Here is a 27917-nt window from a genome sequence, read left to right as displayed (position 1 = left end):
GTTTGCGTGGGTAGATTTTAGATTGCAGAGAGGAACATTTTTTTTTTTAGCTTATCTGCCACAGATTTGGACGCTAGCCCATTTGTGCCTTTAAACACCAGGCAGCATATCTTGAATTGTATCTATTGTTTCACTGGAAGCCAAGGAAGATTCTTTAACAGAGGTGTGAATTGAGTGTATTGGACAGAGGTGTTGGGGGGGGTTTATGAAAACGAACCTTGCTGCCTCATTTTAAATCACTTGAAATGTATGCATGATGGCGTTAGGCAGACTAGCGCAGGTCGCATTAGCATAGTCCGCCAAGAAGGGATAGAAGTTTTCACTATCAGTTTGCGCACCTCAGATGTCAGTAGAAGGACACTTTTTCTCATCATTTATAGCAGGAACATGCACTTCGATACCAGAGAGCTCACTTGAGTCTGCTTGCCCCCAGGCTCTTAGCTGCAGGTGAGGGAGGTGGTAGTGGGTCTAATTCAGTAGGCTAATTATGTTGATTCTAAGTGCAGATCTTGTTATTCTGTTAGGTTACCTCTGCCTTGTCTGTGTTTAATTTTAGTTGGTTCAACCCCATCCAGCTAGCAATGTACCTCATTGTATCTTGAAAATGAGCATACATGGTCAGAGTACCATTTGAGTAAAATAATAGCTGAGATTCATCAGCATAGGTATAGATGTACAGTCTCTGTGCAACACTTAAGCAATGAGAGGCATAATATTTAAGTTGAATAAGTGTGGAGACGAGGATCCTTGGGGGACCCCCACACTCAAACCTATTTGCCTGAGGTGTAAAAGATCCTAATTTAATGGATGTGCGAGTTACTTGAGTAAATATTCAATCCAGTGAAGTACACTGCCTCATATCCCTACTGCCTTCTCCCAGTCAATGAAAAACCTTATGATTGACTGGGTCGAAGGCCGTGGCTAAGTCTAACACTACCAGTGCAACTTATTTCTCCTGGTCTTCTTTCCAACTTCATTCACCTAACACAGACGTTATTACAGACTCTGCATTATGTAAAGATCGAAAACCAGCTTGAACAGGGTTAAGAAACGCTGTATCATGTAAGTACTTACACAGCTAAAGGGTAACATGAGCCTCTTCACAGTCTTGTCAGGAGAGGGAGCAGAGAGATGGGCCTGTGGTTTTTTTAATACCACTGTGTCGGCTCCCTGCTTTTTCATCAGAGTAATAACTTCCACATGTTTAAAAGTGTTTAGAACTACACGTTGTTGGAGGGATTGGTTAAGGAGAGTAAGTACTTTTAACTGAGCCGGAGAGCATGGGTCCCTGGGAGAATCCATTTTTGTTTTACTAAAAGGAGTGCCTAGACTGCTCAGATATTATTTCCTTATTACACTCCTGGATAGACTCGCTTGATATTAAGGGGTGCATGGAAATACTTTCCTTGATTTTTCTACATTTTGTCAATGAAGAAATTGTTACTTTAATCGCTGATTTCATGAGAGACTGTCACTTTGGCTCTGGGGAGGCAAGTTCCTCAAAGGGTTTGAAAAGTTTATCTTTGTGTGTTGGATGCTACCAGAATCCTATTGGTGTAGTTCTTTGATTTGCTTAGAGTTAGCATTTCTTTGTGCAATGCTAAACCATCCTTACATTTTGTTTTTAATTCTTCCTGATATGTCCTATGCCACTGACGCTCTAGCTGCCTTAATTTGAATGTAGCCCCCTTAAGTTCTTCCATGAACCATGGGGCTAATTTGGCCCTGGGGAATATGCATTGTCTTTCTAGAGGTGCATGTAGGTCATGAGCTGCAGTTAGCAAATTCATAAACTCTCGTTCAGCTTCAAGCAGCATCGCCACTGGTGGGTTTAGTCTGCTGGATCATGTGCACCATGTCACATTTTTACTGGTTTCCAGTTGCGTGCCAACTTATTTTCTGATGGGTGAATGGAAAAGGTCCTCCGAATTGGGAACACAAACTCAATCAAATGTTAAGACCAAACGCATGGTTTTAGTATGTAAGCCACGTTGATGTTCTATGTCCAGTTTATGCCCAAACTGTGACCTATTGTGTAAGTAGGCTCTGAAAATGCAATGCTTACAGTGATCATTCCTGTATAGTTCTAACCATTCAAGCATTTAGTTATGCAATACTTGTCTTGCTAATAACATAATTTGTATTTTAAGGAATATTGAACTGCCTTTTAAGCTGCCTCTTCTAGGTAATTGATGTTTGGAAACGGTCGTTTCACCCTACAGCTGCCAAGTGGCCTCTTGTCTTATGTGATAACCATTGTTAATCCTGGCCATTTAGTCATCAGCGCTTACCAGATTATGACTTTGGAGTCCACACTTGCTAAAGAAAAAGCAACAAACACAAATCCCAGAAGGCAGGTTACAACGGGCTAAAATCCATCACCTGGCTGAAGGCACCTTAAATGATTTTTTGTGCAACGTGGCAGAACTTAATTCACATTTCAGATCACCTCTGAAAGGCGTGGATACTTGGAGTCGATCACGTCAACATTCCTAACCGAGAAATGAAACACTCAGATTCTTGGATCACCTGTTAAATGTCAGCATGGCTTGGTAAGGGTTAGTTATCTGTGAAAACCTGTTACCGCTGGAGGACTTTCAGCCACGTCATCACCAGGTATCCTGAAGGATTAGCAGTGCTGGGAATAGTAGGTCATATGTTACGTCCTACCTGAAGGGCCGGCTGGGCAAGGTCAATCATGTGCCAGTTATGAACTCGGCATGGCAATAGAGTTTGGAAGTGAGTTATTTAGATAGGAAATGGTTGATAAGGCAGGAGAGCAAGTAGCCGAAAATGTTTACATTTGAATAAAATGTAGAGCAGGTATGCCTGATTCTAATTATATGGTAAGAACAGGAAAAAGTGTTTAATAGGAGCAATAGAAAGTTTGACTAGTTCTTGTGGAGGATGAAAAGTGGTGATATTGAAGATTGCCCCTGACTTGGTTTGTTCAGCCCTAAAACGACTGACTTGGACATTCCTGGGTCAGAATATGGCAGTTGTGGATTATGGCATGTTAATTTGTAAAACTCACTATTATTCATGAGGGAACCCTGGCGCTCATAGGTGTGCAACTGTCAGTGAAATTGTATCTGGAGATTCAGAGATTAGAAAATCCAGCTAACATAACCAAACTAGAACTGACTCATGGTAGTTCCAGCAGTGGGTGAGAGGGAAGATCCATTTAAGAGCCATACATGCTAAAACATCCCTAATTGAAAAGCTAAACTCTAGCATCGTTCTGCTGAAAACTGATTTATGAAGGAGGAAGAGCAAACAGCTTGTATACTGTATTGTTCAGGAATGAAAATTTCCAACGTAGCCACTTAAGGAGCTAGAGCTGTGGAATAATTTAAACTTTGGAAAGCTGTGAGTTGAGCCACTTCAGGTAACACGGGTTTAATTTGGTGTAAGAGAAAATAGTGTAGGAAAGTGCCCCTTTTTGACATGGTCACCACACACCTTTTTGCCTGTTATTTTATGCAATTTTGACAGAAGTGTACTGGGTTCCTGCTAACCAGGTCCCCAGTGTCAGATCTCTTTCCCCTAAAACTGTGCAATTGTACCCCAGTTGACAATACATTTAGCATTCCTGTAAGTCTCTAGTAAGTGGTACCCCTGATACCTAGGCCATGGGTACTAGGGAGGGTCCCTAAGGGCTGCTGCATGTATTGTGCCACCCAAATGAACCCCCCATCACACACCTGCAGACTGCCATTGCAGGCTGCATGACATGGTGCAGACAAAAGTAAAATCACAACATGGCACACATCCTGAGTGCCATGCATGCAAACAGTAAATGCAGTATATGTAAGTCACCCCTACAGCAGGCCTTACAGCCCAACGGCAGGTTGCATTATACTGCGTGTGAGGCCATATCTGCATGGGCAGCTATGTTCCTGTGATGCTTGTAGGAAAGTATCCTCTTTTTGGCATGGTTACCCCCACTTTTTGTCTGCTATCAGTGTGCTTAGACTGCTTTCACTGGGATACTACTATATAATGAAATACACTGTTCCAAAAAGAGAAAGAAAGACAGGGTGAACACTAGGGAGTCCTAATTATTAGGAGCAGGAGTCCTCACACACCCCATTGAGTGTCATGCTTCATCATCGGACGTGCTCCTCGTCAGACCGGCGCTGCAATGTCTGACGGGCACCCCCCGTAGGGGGGCTCTTTGCCGGAGATCTTATTCTCGATGATGCCACAAACCGCAAGAGTGAGTAAGGAGAAAAAGAGGAGAGATCAACAAAAAGAATAAAATTGGCTCAAGACCCTAACTGAGTACTGTGTTTATTTGTCTGTGTTGGGTGATGGCCAAGATTAAAAAATATAACCAGAGAGTGAGATAGAGATACATGTAGTATAGTACATGTGATATAGGGATGGAACATGAACATTAACCATGGCAGGTCTGGTATCAACAATACTGTCCGTGAAAGTTATTGTCAAAAAGACTGTTAAAAAAACTAGTAATTAACAATGATGTATGGAGGGGGTGCAGGGTCAAGCTGCATCAAAGTCATACAAACATATGGTAGACAGTATAGGATGGTCCTCCTTACACTGCAAGGGTGTTTCAAAGCAAAAAGTTAATCCAAGGTATGTCATCATTTAATCCTTGGAGATGTGTGTTAAGTTTATACACCCAACGTTGCTCCAGTTCAAAAAGAGGTCTCGTCCCTTTCTGTGCGCAAGTCTGTAGTACAACCCACCACATGTCTTCCGGGCTATGCTTTGCTTCTATGTAGTGAATACTTAATTTGGTCGAAGCTCGGCCGCAACTAATATTACTGCGGTGTTCATTTATCCTTAATTTAACTGCTCTTGTAGTCATTCCTACATACCGTAAATTACAAGGGCAGGTAATCAAGTACACACAATTGCGAGTATTGCAATTGGTATGCTTCAGCAGCCGCCATTTCCCGATTGGTTCTAATTCAAGGGAATCTATGCGTTTAGTAAGTGAACATACATTGCAGTTCCCACATGGGAAATTACCAATAACTGGCGGGAGATACCAAAGGGACCCTTGTCTGGTAGAGACAATACGGGGTCTGGGCCGAGTATGGAGCAACATATCCTTGATATTGGTGGTCCTTTTAAAAGCAAACAGTGGTTTTGGAACATTCTCGCCTCCACTACAGAGGATATCCCATTGCTTGTTAATTACTTTCTTGATAGTGTTAGACAAAGGCGTAAATGTAGACACCCAGGTCAGTTTGGTTTCCGAAGATCTGGGGGTCATCTGTAGTAATGAGTCCCTGTCACTATACTTAGCTGGTTTGTAAGCAGTATTTACCACTCTGTTGGAATAGTGACGTTCGCATAATTTATTTTGCAGATCTGAAGCTTGTGTGTCAAATGAATGCATGTTGCTGCAATTGCGACGTAGACGCAGAAACTGGCCGTAAGGCATATTATCTCTGAGCGCTTTGGGGTGATGGCTCTCGTACAACAATAAACTGTTGCGATCTGTAGTTTTATGATATGTGCATGTCTTAAGTTTACCTCCATCAATACTAATCACCAAATCCAAGAAAGGAATCTTAGTGGTTGAAACCGAAGAGGTGAATTTCAAAAAGGGATCCAAGCCATTGACCCATGTTGTAAAAGCGTCTATCTCGGTGATAGGACCCTGCCAAATAACCAAAATGTCGTCTATATATCGACGCCATAATTTGATGATATCAAAAAAAGGATTGGAATCAGGCAGTATAAAACGTTTTTCAAAGCCATACATATAGAGGCACGCCAGACTAGGGGCAAAAAAATGTTGTCATGGCTAAGCTGGCACAATGCATTATAAAATGGACTGGGGTAGCTGAATGAAGTCTGGCAGATAGGAGAGCTGTTTCAACTACCTTCAATGTAGCTTCTTGCGGAATGTTAGTGTATAATGCTTCAACGTATAAGGTGATAAGAGCATGAACGTCAACTATAGACTCTATGAGATTGAGGACATCTTTAGTATCCCTCAGGTAAGTAGTTGACTGCTGCACAAGAGGTTGCAGAAAGTGATCACAAAATGTGGATAGGGGTTCGAGGATTGATCCTATCCCTGAAACTATAGGGCGACCCGGAGGAGGGGTCTTACCTTTGTGAATTTTAGGGAGACAGTAGAAATAAGGTGTGCAGGGATTCACAGTGTCCAAAAATTCTGCTTCTCTCTGTGATATCCAAGAGTTTCCCCAAGCTTCCTCTATCATTCCTCTTATCTCAACTTGTATTCTGTCTGTAGGGTCATGATCAATCTGAGCATAATACGTAGAATCACCAAGGAGGCGTAGGCATTCTTGTCTATAGTCCTCGGAATTCATTACGACTATAGCACCACCTTTATCTGCTGGTTTTATGATGATACTGGTATCATCTGCCAGTCTTTTAAGAGCGTTGCTCTCAGCTTTGGGTATGTTGACAAAACTCTGTTTCTGTCGTAGTTTAGTAATATCAGTAGTGACTGCCTTTTCAAATGCCAAGACCTCGCAAGGAATTGAGGATGGAGGTGGCACGAACTTAGATGGTTTCTTAAGACCTGAGTCTAACGGTGAATAATCAATAGGTTTATCTTTGAAGAAGACCTGCAGTCTGATTTTTCTAAAGAATTGAGAGAGTTCACACTGGAGGCGGAAAAATCCTCTCTGAGAGAGAAGAGAGGAGAGAGAGAAGAGAGAGAGAGAGAGAGAGAGAGAGAAGAAAAAAAAAAGAAAAAAAGAAAAAAAGAAAGAAATTGACGACTATGTCTTTGTTTGTTGGACTTTGCCCTGGCTCAGAGTGACCATCTGTGGTTCCTCCTGAGCCCAATAAACTCTCCTGCCTCTTCCTCTGCTGTGGCCTAAAAAAAGGCATATATGTTAACATGGGACGGGGTTGGCAGAAGGGGAAGGGTTGTTGCCACGCTAGAGGCTGGCCAGGATGATATTGGGGGAAGTTGAAATACGGTTGCGGTCTCTCGTCATCCGTACTCCACCCATCAGATGAGGAACTTTGACTATACTTCGAGGCTTCCTAATTGAGGTAGAAGATTCATCTGACGAGACAGATTGAGTATCAGCAGTATAGTCTTCCTTAATGTAAGGATAGACCTTCTCTCTATTAAATTTGCTGATATCTTTCTGTAGTTTGGTGATTTTTTGCTGAGTCAGGAATTCTTTTGACTCGTTGAGGTCAGAATTAATTTCCGCTAATCGACTTTTAAATGCCGAGATGGAAACTGTGGTCTTCAGTGCATTTTCCATAAAGGTAATCTGTATGGCCATGGATTCTGCTAGTTTTCGGGACATGTTTTTTTTCACTGGGATCCTGCTAGCCAGGACCCCGGTGATTGTGCTCTCTCCCTCCAAATTTGGTTACCTCGGACCTTTGTGCACTCGACAATTCGAATACTGGTGTCCCCTTATAAGTCCCTACTATATGGTACTTTAGGTACCCAGGGCATTAGGACACCAGGGTTCCGCCATTGGTTGGATGCAGCATGTATTATGCCACTCATGGGAGCATATGCATAATGTGTCTGCAGCCCTGCCATTGTAGTCAGCTTGAAAAGATGCATGCATCCTCTCACCACAGGTCACTTCACCGGGTCACTGTAAGTCACTCCTGGGGTAGGTCCTTCCAATCAAAAGGGTAGGATGCAGGTTCCTGTGTATGAGGGCACCCCTGCATGAGCAGAGTAGCCACTATGAACTGCAGTTCCAAAACACTGGACCTCATAAGTGTGGGGAAGCCATTTTACCTGTGTACTGGACCCCCCAGTATTGCTCCGACTAGTCTTCCAGGGTTTTCCAAGCAGCCTGCGCTGCTGCAGCCCATCAGACAGGTTTCTGCCCTCCTGCGGCTTGACCAGCTCAGGCAGGGGAAAGTAGAAGCTGAGGTGACTCTTACTTTTAGAAATCCTCCATCTTGTAGAAGGAGGATTCCCCCAATAAGATTAGGGATGTGCCCCCCTCCCCACAGGGAGGAGGCACAAAGAGGGTGTAGCAACCCTCAAGGACAGTAGCCAGTGGCTACTGCCCTCCCAGACCTAAACACACCCCTACATTAAGTATTTAGGGGCCCCCAGAACCTAGGAAACTAGATTCCTGCAACCTAAAGAAGAAGAAGGACTGCTGACCTGAAGCCCTGCAGTGAAGACGGAGACGACAACTGATTTGGCCCCAGCCACACCAGCCTGACTCCCTACTTCGACAAAAACTGCAACAGCGACGCATCCAACAGGGACCAGCGACCTCTGAAGCCTCAGAGGACTGCCATGCACCCAAAGGACCAAGAAGCTCCAGTGAACAGCGGCTCTGTTCAACCATCTGCAACTTTCTGCAACAAAGAAGCAACTCTAAGGACTCCACGTTTCCAGCTGGAAGCGTGAGACTTTCCACTCTGCACCCGACGCCCCCGAGTAACCTGCGAGCCCGTGAGTAACCAGAGACGACCCCCCTAAGCCCTCAAAGTGACGCCTGCAGAGGAAATCCAGAGGCTCCCCCTGACCGCGACTGCCTGTAACAAGGGACCCGACGCCTTGAACCAACACTGCACCTGCAGCCCCCAGGAACTGAAGGAACCGAACTCCAGTGCAGGAGCGACCCCCAGGCGACCCTCTGCCTAGCCCAGGTGGTGGTTACCCCGAGGAGCCCCCCTTGTGTCTGCCTGCATCGTTGAAGAGACCCCCGGGTCTCCCGATTGATTCCAATACAAAACCCAACGCCTGTTTGCACTCTGACCCGGTCGCCCCTGTGCCGCTGAGGGTGTACTTTCTGTGCCTGCTTGTGTCCCCCCTGGTGCCCTAGAAAACCCCCCTGGTCTGCCCTCCGAGGACACGTGTACTTACCTTCTGGCAGACAGGTACCAGGGCACCCCTGTTTCCATTGAAGCCTATGTGTTTTGGGCACCTCTTTGACCTCAGCACCTGACCGGCCCTGAGCTGCTGGTGTTGTAACTTTGAGGTTGCCTTGAACCCCCAACGGTGGGCTACCTTGGACCCAACTTTGAACCCTGTAAGTGTTTTACTTACCTGTGAACTTAACATTTACTTACCTCCCCCGGGAACTGTTAATTTATGCACTGTGTCCACTTTTAAAATAGCTTATTGCCATTTTTGTTAAAACTGTACATGTTATTGTGATTATTCAAAGTTCCTAAAATACCTGAGTGAAATACCTTTCATTTGAAGTATTACTTGTAAATCGTGAACCTGTGGTACTTGAAATAAACTAAGAAAATATATTTTTCTATATAAAAACCTATTGGCCTGGAGTAAGTCTTTGAGTATGTGTTCCTCATTTATTGCCTGTGTGTGTACAACAAATGCTTAACACTACCCTCTGATAAGCCTACTGCTCGACCACACTACCACAAAATAGAGCATTAGAATTATCTCTTTTTGCCACTATCTTACCTCTAAGGGGAACCCTTGGACTCTGTGCACACTATTTCTTACTTTGAAATAGTATGTACAGAGCCAACTTCCTACAGTACCTATGAGATGAGAATAGCTCATGATTAAATGTACACTTTTCAGTTCTGGCATAGAAGCATCTCTATATAACAAATAAAACAGTGTGTTTGCATATGTTTCAATATACACCTGCCTTCTATGAAGCACCTGTACTATTCTTTTAAAATTATATGTGGATTGTTTTTTCAATTGTAAACATTTTTGCTGCAAGATAGAGCTGCGTTTTTTTCCGTCTTGCTACTTTTGTGCCATGAGCTTACTATAAAAAAGTAGCTATCGCACCAGTTGGCCAAAAACAGATGTATTTGTTTTGCCAGTGCTTGTTGTTGAGGATACATTTTGTTGTCAGTGTCTCTTCAAATGTATACTAATAGTCATTTTGATTTGTACATGTGTATTTTGAAAATGGAATGAACACAGCAGTCCGTCATATAAATTACCCCAAGCTGCTATCCATAAAATGACCGAAATATCATGTATTGTCTGATTTTCCACTTGTTTTGTTCTCATTTCAGTATGTAGCTTCTTGCTGGAATCATGATGGGGACCCTGTTGATCTTTTGGAAATTGGCGATAAAGTGAGCCAGTTCAGACGGTGCATTGCAGAGAATCCCAAATTCCTTCAAGAAAAAGTCAAACAGTACTTTAAGGTACACAGAATTGTAAACATTAATATTTATACACCTCATATACACATACATTGTAAACACACTAGTGCCATACCACTTACGTGCATAGCAGTGGCAACTAGAAAGACGTTTGTTCACTTGTAAATCTTCCTTGCATATGTAGTATGTCCCATTCAGGAACTGCCTCTGTGAAAAGCTAGCTGCCATGACATGTGACGGAGTGCACAAAAACCTTTATACTTGGTCACTTTCTTGACATTTAAAATATGGTCAGGACCAGATATTTATATCAGTTCACTTTGTGGAACTTTCTTTTTCGTTCTCCTAAAATCAGAATGTAGGAAGATGGCCTGGTGTGTGGTGGGTACCTAAGGTACTTACACCTTATACATGGTCTAGGTATCCCTTGTTAGTGTAGTGTAGACAGTGTCTAGAAGCCAGACTCTCTAGACATAGCTGTGGATGAGCAGCCAAGGCTTATCCTGGAGACATGCAAAGCTCATGCAATACCATGGTGGTCAAACAGTACTTACACACAATGAAGAAAACACTCAGTGTTACGTAAATAAAGGGTCTTTATTACAGTAACAGTACCAACATATTAGATCAGCAACCCTCCAATAAGAGATAAGTAAACACACTACCTTTGTACACTAGTTATCAGAACTAGTCATAAAAAGTAATAGAAAACAATGCAAATAGACAATAGTGACCGGGGGGGGGGGGAGGGGAGGAGTCCAAACCATATACTAAATCAATTGAATACAAATGCAAGACCCCCACCTAGGTAAGTTGGATGTGTAGAGGGAAGCTGGAGGAACTAGGAAACCCCAAAGGCAAGTACCACAGTGCCCCCAGCGACCAGGAAGAAGGAAGTAAGTTACTGGATTTTCCCCAATCCACCCAAAAGGAAGAAAATGTGACACCCAGACAAGACTGCAAGAAACCAGCTATGGATTCCTGAAGAGGAAGACCTGTGGAAGAAAGGGACCAAATCCAGAAGTGACAGAAGAGTCGAGGAGGACTAGAAGCTACTACCCACCCAGCTGTGGATGCAGGAGTTGGTTGATGGTTGGACGAAGACTATCAGGAATGCAGCCCTGGAGCAGGTGAAGAGTTCCTGGAGGATGCAGTCGACATCCAGCACCAAATGGATGTCAGTGGCGTGGAAAAGCCATCAACAAGCCTTGGCAAAGGCAGAAGTCACAGTGAAGCATAAGTGGAGCTAACAGGGGCCAGCAAGGTCCAAGAGGACTCAACCCATGGGGCGAGTCCTAGGGGGGGACCCTTAGCAAGGCAGAGAGTCCACAGAAGAAGAGGCAGCCCCCACAGGAGACCCACTAGATGAGGAACCAGGTGTCAGAGGAGCCTACGCAGCACAACTGGAGAAGGATCCCACATCGCAGGAGAAGCACGTAGAGAGCTGCGCGTATTAGGAAGGAGTTCTGGGGGCTGGGGTCCCTGAAGATCCCTTGGAGGAGATGCAAACAAGCCTTGGTAGCTGCAAGAGACACTGTGCACAGGGGTACTGTCCTGCGTGGGAAGGCAAGGGCTTACCTCCACTAAACTTGGCCAGCTGGCAGAGAGGTCAAAGAGGACTACTACGGACCACCACCCGTGCTGCAGGATCCACGCAGCTCAGGATGAGCGGGGTTCCATGCAGCCGGTCGTCGCTGCAGTTTGTGCCTGTGGATGCTGGGGAGTGACTCCTTCACTCCAAGGGAGATTCCTTCTTCCGTCCCATGCAGACTGAAGTCTTGCCGCCCTCAGAGGATGTACAGTTGGGGAAATGTTGCAGAAGATGGAAGGAGCCATGGAAACTGTTGCAAGTAGGGTCTTCATCATGGATGCAGATTGTCGGTTCCTAGTGGGTCCAGTTGCGGTTGCAGTGACTAGAAGTCAAAGTAGAGGTTGCGGAGGAGTCCTGCTGGAATCCTGCAAGTCGAATATGAGGACCTACCCAAGAGAGAAACCCTAAATAGCCCTGAAAGAGGGATTAGTCACCTAGCCAGGTGACCACCTATCTGGAGGGGGCTCTGACGTCACCTTCCTGACCTAGCCACTCAGATGTTCCCAGAAGTCCCTGCCCACCTTTGATTCAAGATGGCAGAACCCAGGGACTCTATGGAGGAGCTCTGAGCTCCACCCTGTTTAGATTTCTGGAATCAAGAGTCCTCCATGACTCTAGGATACCTGAAACTAAAGTTGCTACCACCATGAGTGCTAACCCCAACCTCTCTCTCTCTCTCCCTCTCTCCCCCACCAAGGGCTCCCTATCTGAGGCTAGCTGTTGTTGCTGCTGCAGTCTCAGTTGCTAGAGTTCCCTGTCTAGGGAATCTTCCCCTGGAGTTGAACAGTGGGTTCCCTCAGATACTGAGGAGATGTGAGAGTGGGCAGGTAGAGGAGGATCTGTTTCCACCTTTGTACACCCTCTGAACCAGCCCTCTAGGGTCAAAGGAGGACCTACTCTTGTGCCCCCCACCCCACCCCTTTAAACTGCTAACAGTGCTCCTAACAGGACTGTGGGTGTGCCTAGAGGTTCTCTGATCCTCCCTGGGTTCTTCCTGACCCACCTCAGTAGCTACATTTTTCTTTTCTTGCTCAGGAGAGTCAGAATATATTTCTTCCTCCCCCTGGCTACCAGCATGTCCTGGTCATTCTGGTGGAGCAGGCCCAGAAGCAGACTCTTACTGGGCTTTCTCTCAGCACGAATCTCCTAAGTTCTTGGAAGGTCAGGTTCTCATAGGGAGAATCCATGGCCTGAGAGGTGTGCCCTGCTGCAGACATGTCCACTTGCTAGAGTGGTGTAGGATCACTAACTACTCAACTAAGTCCCCCAAAAGCAGTTTGGAGCAAGGGCTATGCCTAGAACCTTAGCGTACCCAAACCTAAGAGACAGCTCTGAAACAAGGCACAGTGTGTACCCCTGGTCAGTAAGTAGTCTTTCCTGTGGAAAGTACCAAGTGACAGAGTGGTAAGGCAATTGCAAGTGCTTATCCCACAGCTACCACCAATGTAGGAAGCTGGCCTGGTGTGTGGTGGGTACCTAAGGTACTTACAACTTATGCCAGGTCCAGGTATCCCCTATTAGTGTAGTGTAGTGTGGTGTAGACAGTGTCTAGAAGCCAGGCTCCTAGAGAAAGCTGTGGGTGAGCAGCCAAGGCTTATCTAGGGGACATGCAAAGCTCATGCAATACCACTGTGGTCACACAGCACTTACACACATGAAAGAAAACACTCTGTGTTAGGAAAATAAAGGGTCTTCTCTTTACTACAGTAACACAGTACAAAAACACTAGATAGGCAACCCTCCAATAGGAGGTAAGTAAACACACCAAATTGGTACACTAGTTATAGGAAATAGGCAAAAAAAGTGATAGAAAACAGTGCAAGTAGACAATAGTTACCCTAGCGGGAGCCCAAACCATAAGCTAAAAAAATAGAATGCAAATGCAGGACCCCACTTAGATAAGTGGGATGTGTAGAGGGGAGCTGGAGGAGTTAGGAACCCCCCACAGGTAAGTATCAAAGTGCCCCCCAGTGAACAGGAAGAAAAGAGTAAATTACTGGATTTTCCCCAAACCACCCACAAGAAAGAAAATGCAACTCCCAGACAAGACTGCAAGAAACCATTGGTGGATTCCTGAAGAGGAAGACCATTTGAAAGAAGAGGACCAAGTCCAGAAGTCACAGAATAGTCCAGGAGGAGTAGGAGCTACAACCCACCCAGCTGTGGATGCAGGAGTTGGTCGACGGAAGGACAAAGACAGTCAGGAATGCAGCCGTGGAGCAGGTAAAGAGTTCCTGGAGAATGCAGTCGACGTCCCACGCCGAGTGTATGATTGCAGTCAGTCAGTGGCATGGAAAAGCCACAAACAAGCCTTGGAAAAGGCAGAAGTTGCTGTGAAGCAAAGTGGGGCAGCTGGGGGCAAGCAAGGTCCACAAGGACTCATTCCACGGCGAGGGCCATAGGGGGACCCTTAACGAGGCAGAGTCCACAGAAGAAGAGGCTGCCCCCACAGCAGACCCACTGGACGACAAACCTTGGGTTAACAGAGGAGCCCACGCAGCACAACTGGAGAAGGGTCCCACGCCACAGGAGAAGCATGCAGAGGGCTGAGTGTCACAGGAAGGAGTGCTGGAGTTCTGGGCTACACAGAGCCTGAAGATCCCTTGGAGGAGATGCAAACAAGCCTTGGTAGCTGCAAGAGACGCGGTGCACAGGGGTACTGTCCTGCGTGGAAAGGCAAGGGCTTACCTCCACCAAACTTGGCCAGCTGGCAGAGAGGACCAAGAGAACTACTCCGGACCACCACCCGTGATGCAGGATCTACGCAGCTCAGGATGAGTGGAGATTCACCCAGCCGGTCATCATGTCAGTTGGTGCCTGCAGATGCAGGGGAGTGACTTCTTCGCTCCAAGGGAGATTCCTTTTTCATTCTTGTGCAGACTGAAGACTTGCCGTCCTCGAAGGATGCACCGCCGGGTGCAATGTTGCAGAAGCTGGAAGGAGCTGTGGAAACAATGTTGCAAGCAGGGTCTTCGTCGGTTCCTGGAGGGCCCAATCGCGGTTGCTGGACATTGAAGTAGAGGTTGCAGGGGAATCCTGCTGGAATCTTGGAAGCCGAATCTGAGGTCTCACCCAAGAGAGAGAGACCCGAAATGGCCCTGAAAGGGGGATTGGTCACCTAGCTAGGTGACCACCTATAAGGAGGGGGCTCTGACATCACCTGCCTGACCTGTCCTCTCAGTGCTCCCAGAGGTCCCTGCCAACCTTGGATTCAAGATGGCAGAACCCAGAGACCCTCTGAAGGAGCTCTGAACACCACCTATGGGGTGGTGATGGACATGGGAGTGGCCACACACCTTTTAATTGTCTGCTTTCGTGCAAAAGCAGGGACTGGAAGTCCCTCAATTGGTGTAGACTTGTTTATGCATGGAGGGCAATTGTGCCCTTCAAAGCATACCAGTTGTTTGGGGAGACTACTTCTTCCAAGCCATGTAACACCTATTTCCTATGGAGAGGGTGTTACCCCCCCTCTTCCAAAGGGAATACTTTGTTCTGCCTTCCTGGACTAGATCTGTTCAAGCAGCAGGATGGCAGAAACCTGTCTGAGGGGTGGCAGTAGCTTGGGCTGCCCTGAAAACCAGAGAAGGCTCGTAGGTGCATTGCAGAGGGTCCTCAAGGAGCCCTCAGAGTGCATGGAATCATACTTCCAATACTGGCAACAGTATATTGGGGTATGATTCTGACATGTTTGATACCAAACATGCCTATGTTCGGCGTTACCATTATGTAGCTGGTCATAGGTAGTGACCTATGTCCAGTACATGCATAAAATGGTGACCCCCGCACTCACAAATTCCAGGGAAATGGAACTGGAGTTCGTGGAGGCACCTCTGCTAGTGCAGGGGGGTGACCTCACACACTTGTACTTACACCCTGCCATCTAGGCTAGGAGGGCCTGCCATAGGGGCGACTTGCAGTGACCTGGTGCAGCGACCTGTAGTTAGAAAAAAAAAAGTGCATGCAGCCTTTCACGCAGGACGCAATCGCAGGCCTGCAGAACACCTTGCATGGGTTCCCCATGGGTGGCATACTACATGCTGCAGCCCATGGGGATCCCCTGGTACCCCAATACCTGGGTACCATATACTAGGGAGTTACATGGGGGCACCAGTATGCCAAATGTGGGGTGAAAATAGTTCAAGTAACCATGTTTGAAGGGAGAGAGCATGATCTCTGGGGTCCTGATTAGCAGGATCCCAGTGAACCCAGTCAAACACACTGAAAACAGACAGAAAATGGGAGTAACCATGCCAAGAAAGAGGGTACTTTCCTTCACGGAATTACTGCTAAAGTATTGAATTTTAGGGGCACAGCCTCAAAAGTTGATTAATTATGTACTTGAATTTTTTTTTACAAGTTAATCTATAAAATGGAGCATTTAACAAACATAAATGGCATCATTTATTAGTGACTCGATCAGTTATGACTTTGTGAAGCAAAGCATTTAATTTAAGCCTTAAAGATATTATTATTTTAAGGATTTCAAAGCATTTCCTTTTAATTCAAAGGTATTAACTAAAAAAACAACTGAATATGGCATCTTATACAATTCTTGTACTAATGTCGGTTTACTGCAAAAGGATTTTAGTGAAAAAGAACAACTGAAAGACCAATTTGGAAGGCTAGTAAACTTTTGCTGTGTTGGTGCCTTCTGTACTTGGACAGATAATGTTTGACAGTCATTAGAAAACGTTTCATAAGCTAGGCAGTGCCTTCTGAATCCTTGACTCTGAATGTTCTACAGTCAGCAGAAAGGACCACCAGAACATTCTCATAGAGAACATCCTCCAAGTGCATCTTAACTCATTTGATACTAAATGAGGAGGTGTTCGCAAATGATACCTGATAGAAACTTCTAGTTGCAGTTTCCTTACCTTAGGATTTCCCTCAGGTGTTAGACTGGATTTGGAGATTTTTCTTCGAGCAGTACACTTATGCGCTGTCAGGTGTTGTCGGGTGACTCTGCATCTGTAGTTTGCGTCGTGTACGCTGTGATAATGTTGCCGTCATAAATATGTGCTGCTCCAGCTCACTCAAGTCATTTCTTTTCTTTCTGCGCCAGCCTACGCACAGATGCGTAGAAGAGCTGCCCTCAGTCACTTTTTGACTGTCTTTTTGACCCTATTGTTGAAGTTTTTGACCTTCTTGGTGCGTCGAGTTGTCTTCCCATAAGATTGGATTCAAGCTGTGTGACTCCCGTCACCGCATGATGTTGGTGATAGATTCGTAACTTGTGTGCTTGTGGTGTCTGGAGCGTGACCACAACCCAAAGTCGCTCTCCGAGTGCGGGGGCCATGAACCCAAAGGCTTTGAGGATGCGGTACCTAAATCTCATGGCGGCCAGACCCTCAGCTCCGTGTCACTCCTGGTCTTGTTTGAGAGGAAGGTCACAAGCCCGCTTGCAGAGCCATTAAAACTCGTCCTAGTTCAAGTCCTCGTTACATTCGGGTCCCAAGAAGTCGAAGAATTACAAATGTTCTTATACTTCCTCTGTCTTTCTGACGATGCGATGCAGGATGAGGGTGGACCTTCTAGGCCTCTGTCCTCAGTCTGTTTCTGGGTCGGCCAAGTTTCCAGGAACCGGAGTCACCCCTGCTCAACTCAGGGAGTTTTATGAGCCCATCTGCCTCATCTTTGGGCAGTCCGAACCCTCCTGTGATGCCCTAAGGCACGGTATGGTCAGCAGGGGGCCCCCTCGCGTTCTGTGCCGGTGGCTTTGGCCTTGGGTCTGGAGGGCACACCAGGATCCGTTACTGGATCCGAGCCGACACCGTTAGTGCCAGTGCGACCTTCTCCGGTGCTGGTACAGAAGTCCACGCTCCCGATGTTGGTCGGGCCCAGGACTGACGTCAACCCCATACTCATTCCTGACTCTTACTCGAAGCCAGAACAAGGTCGCCTGATGTCTGTTCCTACTTCGACAGGGAGCTCATTAGCCAGGTTGGATCCTGACCATTATGCCTACAGGTGCGGGTAGGGTGAGAGTATAGAGGGGTCGCTGGACCCTCTGGAATACCAGCTTGAGGATCCTTATGTGGACTGGGCTCAAGAATTGGGTGAAGCCAGTGGTCTAGACATCTCCCTTGACAACGAGCCGGCTGAGGTCCTAGGCCTTGAGCTACCTTCCATGGCTGTCAGGACTAACCTCCTGGCTGAGGTGCTTAAGCCAAGGGATTCCACATCTGAACCCCTTTTGCCCTGCAATGAAGCCCTCACAGATGTCCTGCTGGGGACGTGGTCTAAACCCAGCACAGGAGCTCCTGTCAACAGTACAACCCTAAATTCCTGACCCAACATCCTACACCTGAGAGTCTAGCCAGCCAGGCTTCTTCCTCTTCTGGCACATTCCCTTCCGCACCCCCGGACAGGATAGCAAAAAGATGGGACCAACTTGGGAAGATAACGTTATCTTCCTCCAGTCTGACATTACGGTTAATGAACAGAGCAATCCTTTTGAACTGCTACTCCCATACTTTATGGGATATTGTCGCACAGGTGGTGCCACAGGTCCCGGAGGAGGCGGGACGCAGCCAAGTTCATGATTTGTTGTGGGCTAGACACAACTGACTCACTAGGCAGGTAGGTTGTGCCGACGGTGACTCCACGGTGCCACGCTTGGTTGAGGACGTTTGGCTCTTACGGGGATGTCCAGCAATCGTTTATGGACATGCCCCTCAATGGCATCTGTCTCTTCGGAGGCAAAGCGGATTCAGTGCTTAATCGCTTTAAGGAGTCCCGGGCTACGGCTTGGTCCCTTGGTCCCTTGGACTCGCAGCTGTTCCTCACCCCCTCAGTCTGCTTTTTGCCACCCAAAATATCAATTTCCCTCCAGCCACCGTTGCACGCATTCTGACCTGCCTCTGCACGGATGAGGACACAGAATCTAATGTTCCCGTGGATCAGGGAGCCAGGGGTCGACCTGGTCTAAATCGGACCCATCTCCAGCAGAAGACTCCAAACCTTCCTAGTCCATCACTCCGCCATGGACCAGTTGGAGGCAGGATTAGCCATTACCTGCCCCACTGGGAATCCATCATGATGGACAGGTGGGTTTTGCAAATTGTCTGAAGGGGCTGCTCCCTCCCCTTTGAGACTTCCCCTCCGGCCATGCCACTATCCTACGTTCAGGTGACGAAGGATCACTTGGCTCTTCTCGAGGAAGTTACGGCTGGCTTGGCCAAGGGAGCAATAGTGAAGGGTCCCTGTGCCAGAAGTTGGTTGTGGTTGTTATTCCCGCTACTTTCTGGTGCCCAAAAAGGACAAGGGCCTCTGCCCTATCCTAGACCTCTGGTCACCCAGTCTCTTCCTCAGGAAGGCGAAGTTCACAATGCTCACTCTGGCTCAGTCCTATCTGCCCGGGACCCTGGAGACCGGCTGGTAACATTGGACTTGCAGACCTAATTTCATATTCCCGTCCTGCTTGCCCTCAGACATTATTGGCGATTCATGGTAGGTTACAAGCACTTTCACTTCTCTGTGCTCCACTTCGGCCTTACCAGGGCCCCTTGGGTATTAAATAAAGTGATGGCCAGTGGTCGCAGCTCATCTGGGCCGGCTTGGGGTTTCAGTCTTCCCCTACCTCGCCGACTAGCTGTTTAAGTTGGGCTCGACCCAGGCTTCCACCTCCAGATTACGGCGAACCTCCTGCATTCGTTGGGGTTCACTATAAATGTGCCAAAGTCGCACCTGACTCCCTCTCAGACGCTCCCATTCATCAGAGCTGTGCTGGACACAGTGCAGTTTCGGGCCTTTCCCCCCATCCCCCTCCTGAAGTTCTAGTGGGCGCAGCATCAGGGGAATTTCTCTGACATGGTTCAGAACCCCAGAGGGAACTGCTCAAGATCTGCAGAGGTGACCAACGAATGGCGATTGTGTCCGAGGCAGATCCCTCTCCCTTCTCCAGCAGATGTCAGTAGTGACAAATGTGTCACTTCTGGGATGGGGTTGCCACATGGGAGAGGCGGAGATCAGAGGCATCTGGTCTCAAGAGGAGTCCGGGCTCCACATAAACCTTCTGGAGCTCAGGGTGATGAGACTTGCATTAAAAGCATTCCTTCCCTCTCTCAAAGGGAAAGTGGTGTAGGTATTCATGTACAACACCACTGCCATGTGGTACTGCAAAAAGCAGGAGGGCCTGCATCTCTTGATGTGGGTGGAATGTCAGGGTATATCCCTGGTGGTTGAACATCTGGCGGGCTCTCTGACTGCCAGAGCAGACTAACTCCGCCATCAATGCATGGTCGATCACAAAATGGCGCATGGTCTCTTTCAGCAGATCTGTTCGCCTCCGCAGAGTACTTGCAATGTCGGCAGTTTTGCAAGTGTGAGTTTCCTAGGCGGTACTCTGGCCTCCTGTACGCCTTTCTGCCAATACCACTTCTGCCCCGATTTCTCAAGAAGATCAAGAACGACCGAGCCCAAGTGATTCTTGTGGCTTTAGACTGGGCACAAAGAGGATGGTATCCTCGAGCTTCTGAGCATGGCCATTGATTCTCCACTCAGCCTGCCTCTTTGAGATGATCTTCTGTGGCAGCATCAGGGGACGGTTCTCCACCTGAACCTGTCCAGTCTCTGCCTTCTTGCGTCGAGATTGAGCTGCGGCAGTTGACAGCTTTCGATCTTCTGCCCGAAGTCTGTTCATTATCTTGGCAGCCAGGTGTGTCTCCACCAAAATGACATACGCCTGTCGTTGGCATAAATTTGTGGCCTGGTGTACCAACAAGAATGTTGATCCCCTTTCTGCACCTCTGTCTAAGGTTATTTTGTTTATACTCACTCTAGCCCAGGAGGGCTCTGCTTTGGGCACCCTTATGGGTTATCTGTCTGTCATCTCTGCTGTCTTCAGACTGCTTGATCTACTGTAAGGAAATGCCTCCTTGGCATGGTTACCCCCTGACTTTTTGCCTTTGCTGATGCCAAGTTATGATTTGAAAGTGTGCTGAGGCCTGCTAACCAGGCCCCAGCACCAGTGTTCTTTCCCTAAAACTGTACCTTTGTTTTCACAATTGGCACACCCTGGCATCCAGGTAAGTCGTTTGTAACTGGTACCCCTGGTACCAAGGGCCCTGATGCCAGGGAAGGTCTCTAAGGGCTACAGCATGTCTTATGCCACCCTGGGGACCCCTCACTCAGCACAGACACACTGCTTGCCAGCTTGTGTGTGCTGGTGGGGAGAAAACAAGTAAGTCAACATGGCACTCCCCTCAGGGTGCCATGCCAACCTCCCACTGCCCATGGCATAGATAAGTCACCCCTCTAGCAGGCCTTACAGCCCTAAGGCAGGGTGCACTATACCATAGATGAGGGCATAGGTGCATGAGCACTATGCCCCTACAGTGTCTAAGCAAAACCTTAGACATTGTAAGTGCACGGTAGCCATAAGAGTATATGGTCTGGGAGTCTGTCATACACGAACTCCACAGCACCATAATGATTACACTGAAAACTGGGAAGTTTGGTATCAAACTTCTCAGCACAATAAATGCACACTGATGCCAGTGTACATTTTATTGTGACATACACCCCAGAGGGCATCTTATAGATGCCCCCTGAAAACATGCCCGACTACCAGTGTGGGCTGACTAGTTTTACCAGCCTGCGACACACCAGACATGTTTCTGGCCACATGGGGAGAGTGCTTTTGTCACTCTGTGGGTAGTAACAAAGCCTGTACTGTGTGGAGGTGCTTCTCACCTCCCCCTGCAGGAACTGTAACACCTGGCGGTGAGCCTCAAAGGCTCACCCCCTTTGTAACAGCACCACAGGGCATTCCAGCTAGTGGAGATGCCCGCCCCCTCCGGCCACGGCCCCACTTTTGGCGGCAAGGCCGGAGGAGATAATGAGAAAAACAAGGAGTCGTCACTGGCCAGTCAGGACAACCCCTAAGGTGTCCTGAGCTGAGATGACTCTGACTTTTAGAAATCCTCCATCTTGCAGATGGAGGATTCCCCCAATAGGATTAGGGATGTGCCCCCCTCCCCTCAAGGAGGAGGCACAAAGATGGTGTAGCCACCCTCAGGCTAGTAGCCATTGGCTACTAACCCCCCAGACCTAAACACACCCCTAAATTCAGTATTTAGGGGCACCCCAGAACCTAGGAAACTAGATTCCTGCAACCTGAAGACTAAGAAGGACTGCTGACCTGAAGCCCTGCAGAGAAGACGGAGACACCAACTGCTTTGGCCCCAGCCCTACCGGCCTGTCTCCCCACTTCAAGAGAAACTGCAACAGCGACGCGTCCCCCAGGGTCCAGCGACCTCTGAAGCCTCAGAGGACTACCCTGCATCTAAAAGGACCAAGAACTCCTGAGGACAGCGGCCCTGTTCCACAAAGACTGCAACTTTGCAACAAAGAAACAACTTTTAAAAGACTGCACGTTTCCCGCCGGAAGCGTGAGACTTTCCACTCTGCACCCGACGCCCCCGGCTCGACCTGCGGAGAACCAACACTACAGGGAGGACTTGACTGCGACCATGTGAGTAGCCAGAGTTGACCCCCCCTGAATCCCCCCAGCGATGCCTGCAGAGGGAATCCAGAGGCTCCCCCTGACCGCGACTGCCTGCTTCAAAGAACCTGACGCCTGGTAAAGACACTGCACCCGCAGCCCCCAGGACCTGAAGGATCCGACCTCCAGTGCAAAGCGACCCCCAGGTGGCCCTCTCCCTTGCCCAGGTGGTGGCTCCCCCGTGGAGCCCGCTCCCCCCTTGCCTGCCTGCTTCGCTGAAGAGACCCCTGGGTCTCCCATTGAACTCTATTGCAAACCCGACGCCTGTTTGCACTCTGCACCCGGCCGCTCCCGTGCCACTGAGGGTGTACTTTTTGTGCTGACTTGTGTCCCCTCCGGTGCCCTACAAAACCCCCCTGGTCTGCCCTCTGAAGTCACGGGTACTTACCTGCTGGCAGACTGGAACCGGGGCACCCCCTTCTCCATTGAAGCTTATGTGTTTTGGGCACCACTTTGACCTCTGCACCTGACCGGCCCTGAGCTGCTGGTGTGGTAACCTTGGGGTTGCCCTGAACCCCCAACGGTGAGCTACCTTGGACCCAACTTTGAACCCTGTAGGTGGTTTACTTACCTGCAAAACTAACAAATACTTACCTCCCCCAGGAACTGTTGAAATTTGCACACTCTAGTTTTAAAATAGCTTATTGCCATTTTTGCCAAAACTGTACATGCTATTTTGCTGATTCAAAGTTCCTATGATACCTAAGTGAAGTACCTTTCATTTAAAGTATTGATTGTAAATCTTGAACCTGTGGTTCTTAAAATAAACTAAGAAAATATATTTTTCTATATAAAAACCTATTGGCCTGGAATTGTCTGAGTGTGTCATTTATTGCCTGTGTGTGTACAACAAATGCTTAACACTACCCTCTGATAAGCCTACTGCTCGACCACACTACCACAAAATAGAGCATTAGAATTCTCTTTTTGCCACTATCTTACCTCTAAGGGGGAACCCTTGGACTCTGTGCATGCTATTTCTTACTTTGAAATAGTACATACAGAGCCAACTTCCTACATCTACACTCCTTGTTAAAATCTCTGATTTTTGCGAAATTCTTCAAAGGTCTTACCCACATGTTTCCATCTATCCCGTATGTAATGCCCCAGTGGGATTTAAGCCTGGTACTTGCTTTCCTCAGGTGGTTTCCTTTTGAGGCTCTTTATAATTTTCCTCCTAGGCTTCTCCCTTTGCCAGCATATATTAAGGGGTCTTATCTTGTGTAAGAGAAGGCTGAAGATGTACACATCTGTTTAAGATTCTCAGAATAGATGTACTCTCCTTTTATACTATTGCTGCCACTTTCTCAGTTCTACACATTCAGGATCCACTCACTCTAGTCTACATATGTTTAAGCTAGTTGGGGAAAGGTATTGAAAAGAGGTAAGCTAAGCAAGACACTAAGGCCCTCATTACGACCTTGGCGGGCTGCTGAAGCTGCCCGCCAAGATTGGACCGCCGGGCGGCCGCCAATGCCGCTGCACCCCCGCTGTGGCCATTTGGAGATCCCCGCTGGGCTGGTGGGTGGAAACCTAGTTTCCGCCTGCCGGCCCAACGGGGATCTCGGCCGCAACACAGGAGCCTGGTCCAAATGGAGCCGGCCGTGTTGCGGCCGTGCGACGGGTGCAGTTGCACCCGTCGCACTTTTCACTGTCTGCTATGCAGACAGTGAAAAGCTGCACAGGGCCCTGTCAGGGGGCCTCTGCACTGCCCATGCCAGTGGCATGGGCAGTGCAGGGGCTCCCAGGGGCCCCGCGACTCCCTGTACCACCAGCCTTTTCCTGGCGGTTCAAACCCCAGGGGCCATTGTGGCGGAAAAGCGCCGGCCCCGGCGGTGCGTCCGCGGCGCGTAATGCCCTGGGAAGCACCGCCAGCCTGTTGGCGGTGCTTCCGTCATTACAGCCCTGATGGTCTTGTACCGCCAGGGTTGTAATGACCCCCTAAATTGTTTCTAGTTTGGGCAGGGCTCAGTGTGTGTCAGATGACCTTCATGCCCTTTGAACTCTTGGCTGTCTATACTGTTATAGCAGGTTTGCCAACACATTTGCTCTTTGTGGAGCAACCACACCAGATTCAACAATTGACTAAGGACTGTACAGTTCATTGTAGTGAGTAAATTGTAAATTTTTTCTTGTTTTATGCTTTTTTCATTTTTGCAGGATAATCCACATAGATTGACATTATCAATGAGTCCGGATGCAAGCTACTACGACAAACAATCGAGGGTTGAGGAAGAAAAGCTGAAAGCAAAGATCCTTGCTCTTTCTGAAGATGAGAAGAAGCAAACCTATGAAAAAGGTAGAGCTTTTCTCCTATTTAGTTGTCTGCCAAAACGCTCACTACCTCATTCCCCTTTCTTCAATTTTAACATTTTTGAAGACCATGTTGTAGGAAAGTACCCTCTTTCTTGGCATGGTTAACCCCCATTTTCTTCCTGTTGTCAGTGTGTTTGACTGTGTTCCCTGGGATCCTGCTAACCAGGACCTCGGTGATTATGCTCTCTCCCTTCAAACTTGGTTACTTGAACCACTTACACCCCCATGTAAGTCCCTAGTGTATGGTACCCAGGACATTGGGGTACCAGGGGATGCCCATGGGCTGCAGCATGTATTATGCCACCCCTGGGGAGCTGTAAGTCACTCCTATGGCAGGCCCTCGTAGCTCAGAGGGGAGGGTGCAAGTACCTGTGTGAGGGCACCCCTGCACTAGCAGAGGTGCCCCCACGATCTCCAGTTCCATTTTACTGAACTTCGTGAGTGGGGATGCCATTTTATCCGTGTACTGGACATAAGTCACTACCTCTGACCAGCTACATAGTGGTAACTCCGAAACTAGGCATGTTTGGTATCAAACATGTCAGAACCATACCCCAGTACTGTTGCCAGCATTGGAAATATGATTCCATGCACTGTGGGGGCTCCTTAGAGGACCCCCAGCATTGCTCCTACAAGCCTTCTGGGGTTTTCCGGGTGGCCCAAGGTCCTGCCACCCCTCAGACAGGTTTCTGCCCTCCTGCTTCTTGAACAGCTCAAGCCCAGGAAGGCAGAACAAAGGATTTCATTTGGGAGAGGGGAGGTAACACCCTCTCCAGTTAGAAATAGGTGTTACATGGCTTGGGAAGGGTAGCCTCCCCAAGCAACTGGTATGCTTTGAAATGCGCATTTGGTGCCCTTGTGCTTAAACCAGTCCACACCTGTTCAGGGAACCCTATTCCTTACTCTGGTGCGAAACTTGAGAATGGAAAGGGTGACCACTCCCTTGTCCATCACCACCCCAGAGGTGGTGCCCAGAACTCATCCAGAGGGTCCCTGGGTTCTGCCGTCTTGAATCCAAGGTGGGCAGGGACCTCTGGGAGCATCTGAGTGACTAGGTCAGGCAGGTGACGTCAGAGCCCTCTCCTGATAGGTGGTCGCCCGGCTAGGTGACCAGTCCCCCTTTCAGGGCTATTTATGGTCTCTCTCTCTTGGGTGGGCCCTCAGATTCGGCTTCCAAGATTCTAGCAGGACTCCTCTGCAACTTCTACTTCTAGCCACGAACTGTGACTGGACCCTCAAGGAACCAACAATCTGCATCTACAGCAACTACTCTGCTTGCAACATTGTTTCCACGGCTCCTTCCAGCTTCTGCCTAATTTCCCCGGCTGTGCATCCTCTGAAGGCAGCAAGGCTTCAGTCTGCACGAGAAGGAAGAAGAATCTCCCTTGGAGTGAAGGAGTCACTCCCCTGCATCCACAGGCACCAATTGCAACGACGACATGCTCCGTGGATCTCCTCTCATCCTGAGCTGTGTGGATCCTGTGTCACAGGTGGTGTTCCGGAGTAGTCCTCTTGGTCTTCTCTGCTACATCTCCAACTTTGGTGGAGGTAAGCCCTTGCCTCCCCATGTAGGACATACCCCTGTGCACCGCGTCTCTTGCAGTTAACAAGGCTTTTTGACATCTCCTCCAAGGGATCTTCAGGCTCTGTGTAGCCCTAGCACTCTTTGCTCTGACCCACAGCCCTCTGTGTGCTTCTCCTGCGGCGTGGGACACTTCTCCAGTTGTGCTGCGTGGGCTCCTCTGTGACTTTTCTTCAGGGGACTCTCTGCCTTGCTGAGGGTCCCCACTAGGACTCCCCCAGTGGATTGAGGCTTCCTGGACCTTGTTGGTCCCCGGCAGCTCCACTTTTGCTTCACTGCAACTTCTGCCTTTGCCAAGGCTTGTTGGTGGCCTGTCCACGCCACTGACCGACTGCAATCTTCCATCCGGTGTGGGACGTCGACTGCATCCTCCAGGAACTCTTCACCTGCTCCAGGGCTGCATTCCTGGCTGTCTTTGTCCTGCCGTCGACCAACTCCTGCAACCACAGCTCGATGGGTAGTGCCTCCTGCCCCCACTAGACTCTTCCGTGACTTATGGACTTGGTCCCCTTTTTCTACAGGTCTTCCTCTTCAGGAATCCACCGTTGGTTTCTTGCAGTCTTGTTTGGGTGTTGCATGTTCTTCCTTTTCTTCCTTTTGGGTGATTTGGAGGAAAATCCATTAACTTACTCCTTTATTCCTGGTCGCGGGGGCATTGTGGTACTTACCTTTGGGATTTCCTAGTACCCCCAGCTTCCCTCTACACATTCCACATAACTAGGTGGGGGTCCTGCATTCTCATTCCATTTTTTTACTATATGGTTTGGGCTTCCCCTAGGCTCACTATTGTCTATTGCTATTTGCACTGTTGTAGGAAGCTGGCTCTGTATATACTATATCAAAATGAGATATAGGTCCTCATTATGACATCGGTGGTCTTTTCCCAAGACCACCGATGCCACGGGCGCCAACATACCACCAGTGCTGGCGGTATGTTTGGCACCACGTTTTGACATTTCCGCTGGGCCAGCGGAAATGTCACCACAACATTGAAGCCAGCTCGTAATGGAGCCGACGGCAATGTTGAGGTGTATTGCACCCATCGCGCATTCCACTGCCCGTAATTCGGGCAGTGGAATGTGCGATGGAGCTGTGCATGGGGGCCCCTGCAGTGCCCATGCCAAGTGCATGGGCACTGCAGGCCCCCCGCCCCGCTCGTCACCCATGCCGCCAGCCTTTCCATGGCAGTGTTTACTGCCATGGACAGGCTGGCGGATGGGGACTCATAATCCCCAGGGCAGCGCCACGGTCATAATGTGGCGGTACTTACCGCCAGCCTGTTTGCGATACTACTGCCACATTATCACCACCCGCCTGAGTCATATTGACACCCATAGTGTGCACAGAGTCCAGGGTTTTCCCAAGAGGCTTGACATAGGCAATAATAGATAATACTTATGCTCCATTTGTGGTAGTGTGGTTGCGCAGTTAGGCGTATCGGAGTGTTAAGCATTTGTTGTACCCACAAAAGCAATACGTGAAAACACACACTCAATGACTTAACTCCAGGCCAATAGTTTTTTTTATATAGAAAGATATAATTATATTAATTTATTTGTAGAGCCACAAGATTCATTTAGCAGGTAATTACATTAAATGAAAGGTAATTTGCATAGCAATAGTTGAGATGTGAAAAGATTCAATATTGTACACAGTTTTCACTAAAAATGGAAAAAAACTATTTTTAAAGTGGATACTGCAATTTTCAACAGTTCCTGGGGGAGGTGAGTACAGTACAGTTTCAGAGGTAAGTACCACACTTACAGGTTTAATCTCTGGGGTATAGGTAGTCCACCATTGGGGGTTGAAGGCAACCCCAAACACCCAGCACCTGCAACACAGGGCCGGTCAGGTGCAGAGGTCAA

The 27917-nt window shown here is 48.1% G+C and overlaps 1 protein-coding gene across 4 annotated transcripts in view; it reads left to right on the top strand.

The window, feature by feature from the left end:
* PITRM1 (pitrilysin metallopeptidase 1) overlaps window positions 1-27917 on the top strand; it is a 392977-nt gene that overhangs the window by 88179 nt on the left and 276881 nt on the right. For all 4 annotated transcript variants that reach the window (XM_069211204.1, XM_069211202.1, XM_069211206.1 and 1 more), the window contains exons 13-14: window positions 9967-10101; window positions 24315-24453. In XM_069211204.1, coding sequence (XP_069067305.1) covers window positions 9967-10101; window positions 24315-24453 — 274 coding nt within the window. The remainder of the gene's footprint in view (window positions 1-9966; window positions 10102-24314; window positions 24454-27917) is intronic.

This window comes from Pleurodeles waltl, chromosome 10, assembly GCF_031143425.1.
Source record: "Pleurodeles waltl isolate 20211129_DDA chromosome 10, aPleWal1.hap1.20221129, whole genome shotgun sequence".
In the NCBI taxonomy this organism is placed as follows: domain Eukaryota; kingdom Metazoa; phylum Chordata; class Amphibia; order Caudata; family Salamandridae; genus Pleurodeles; species Pleurodeles waltl.
This window is presented reverse-complemented; position numbering and strand designations above follow the sequence as displayed.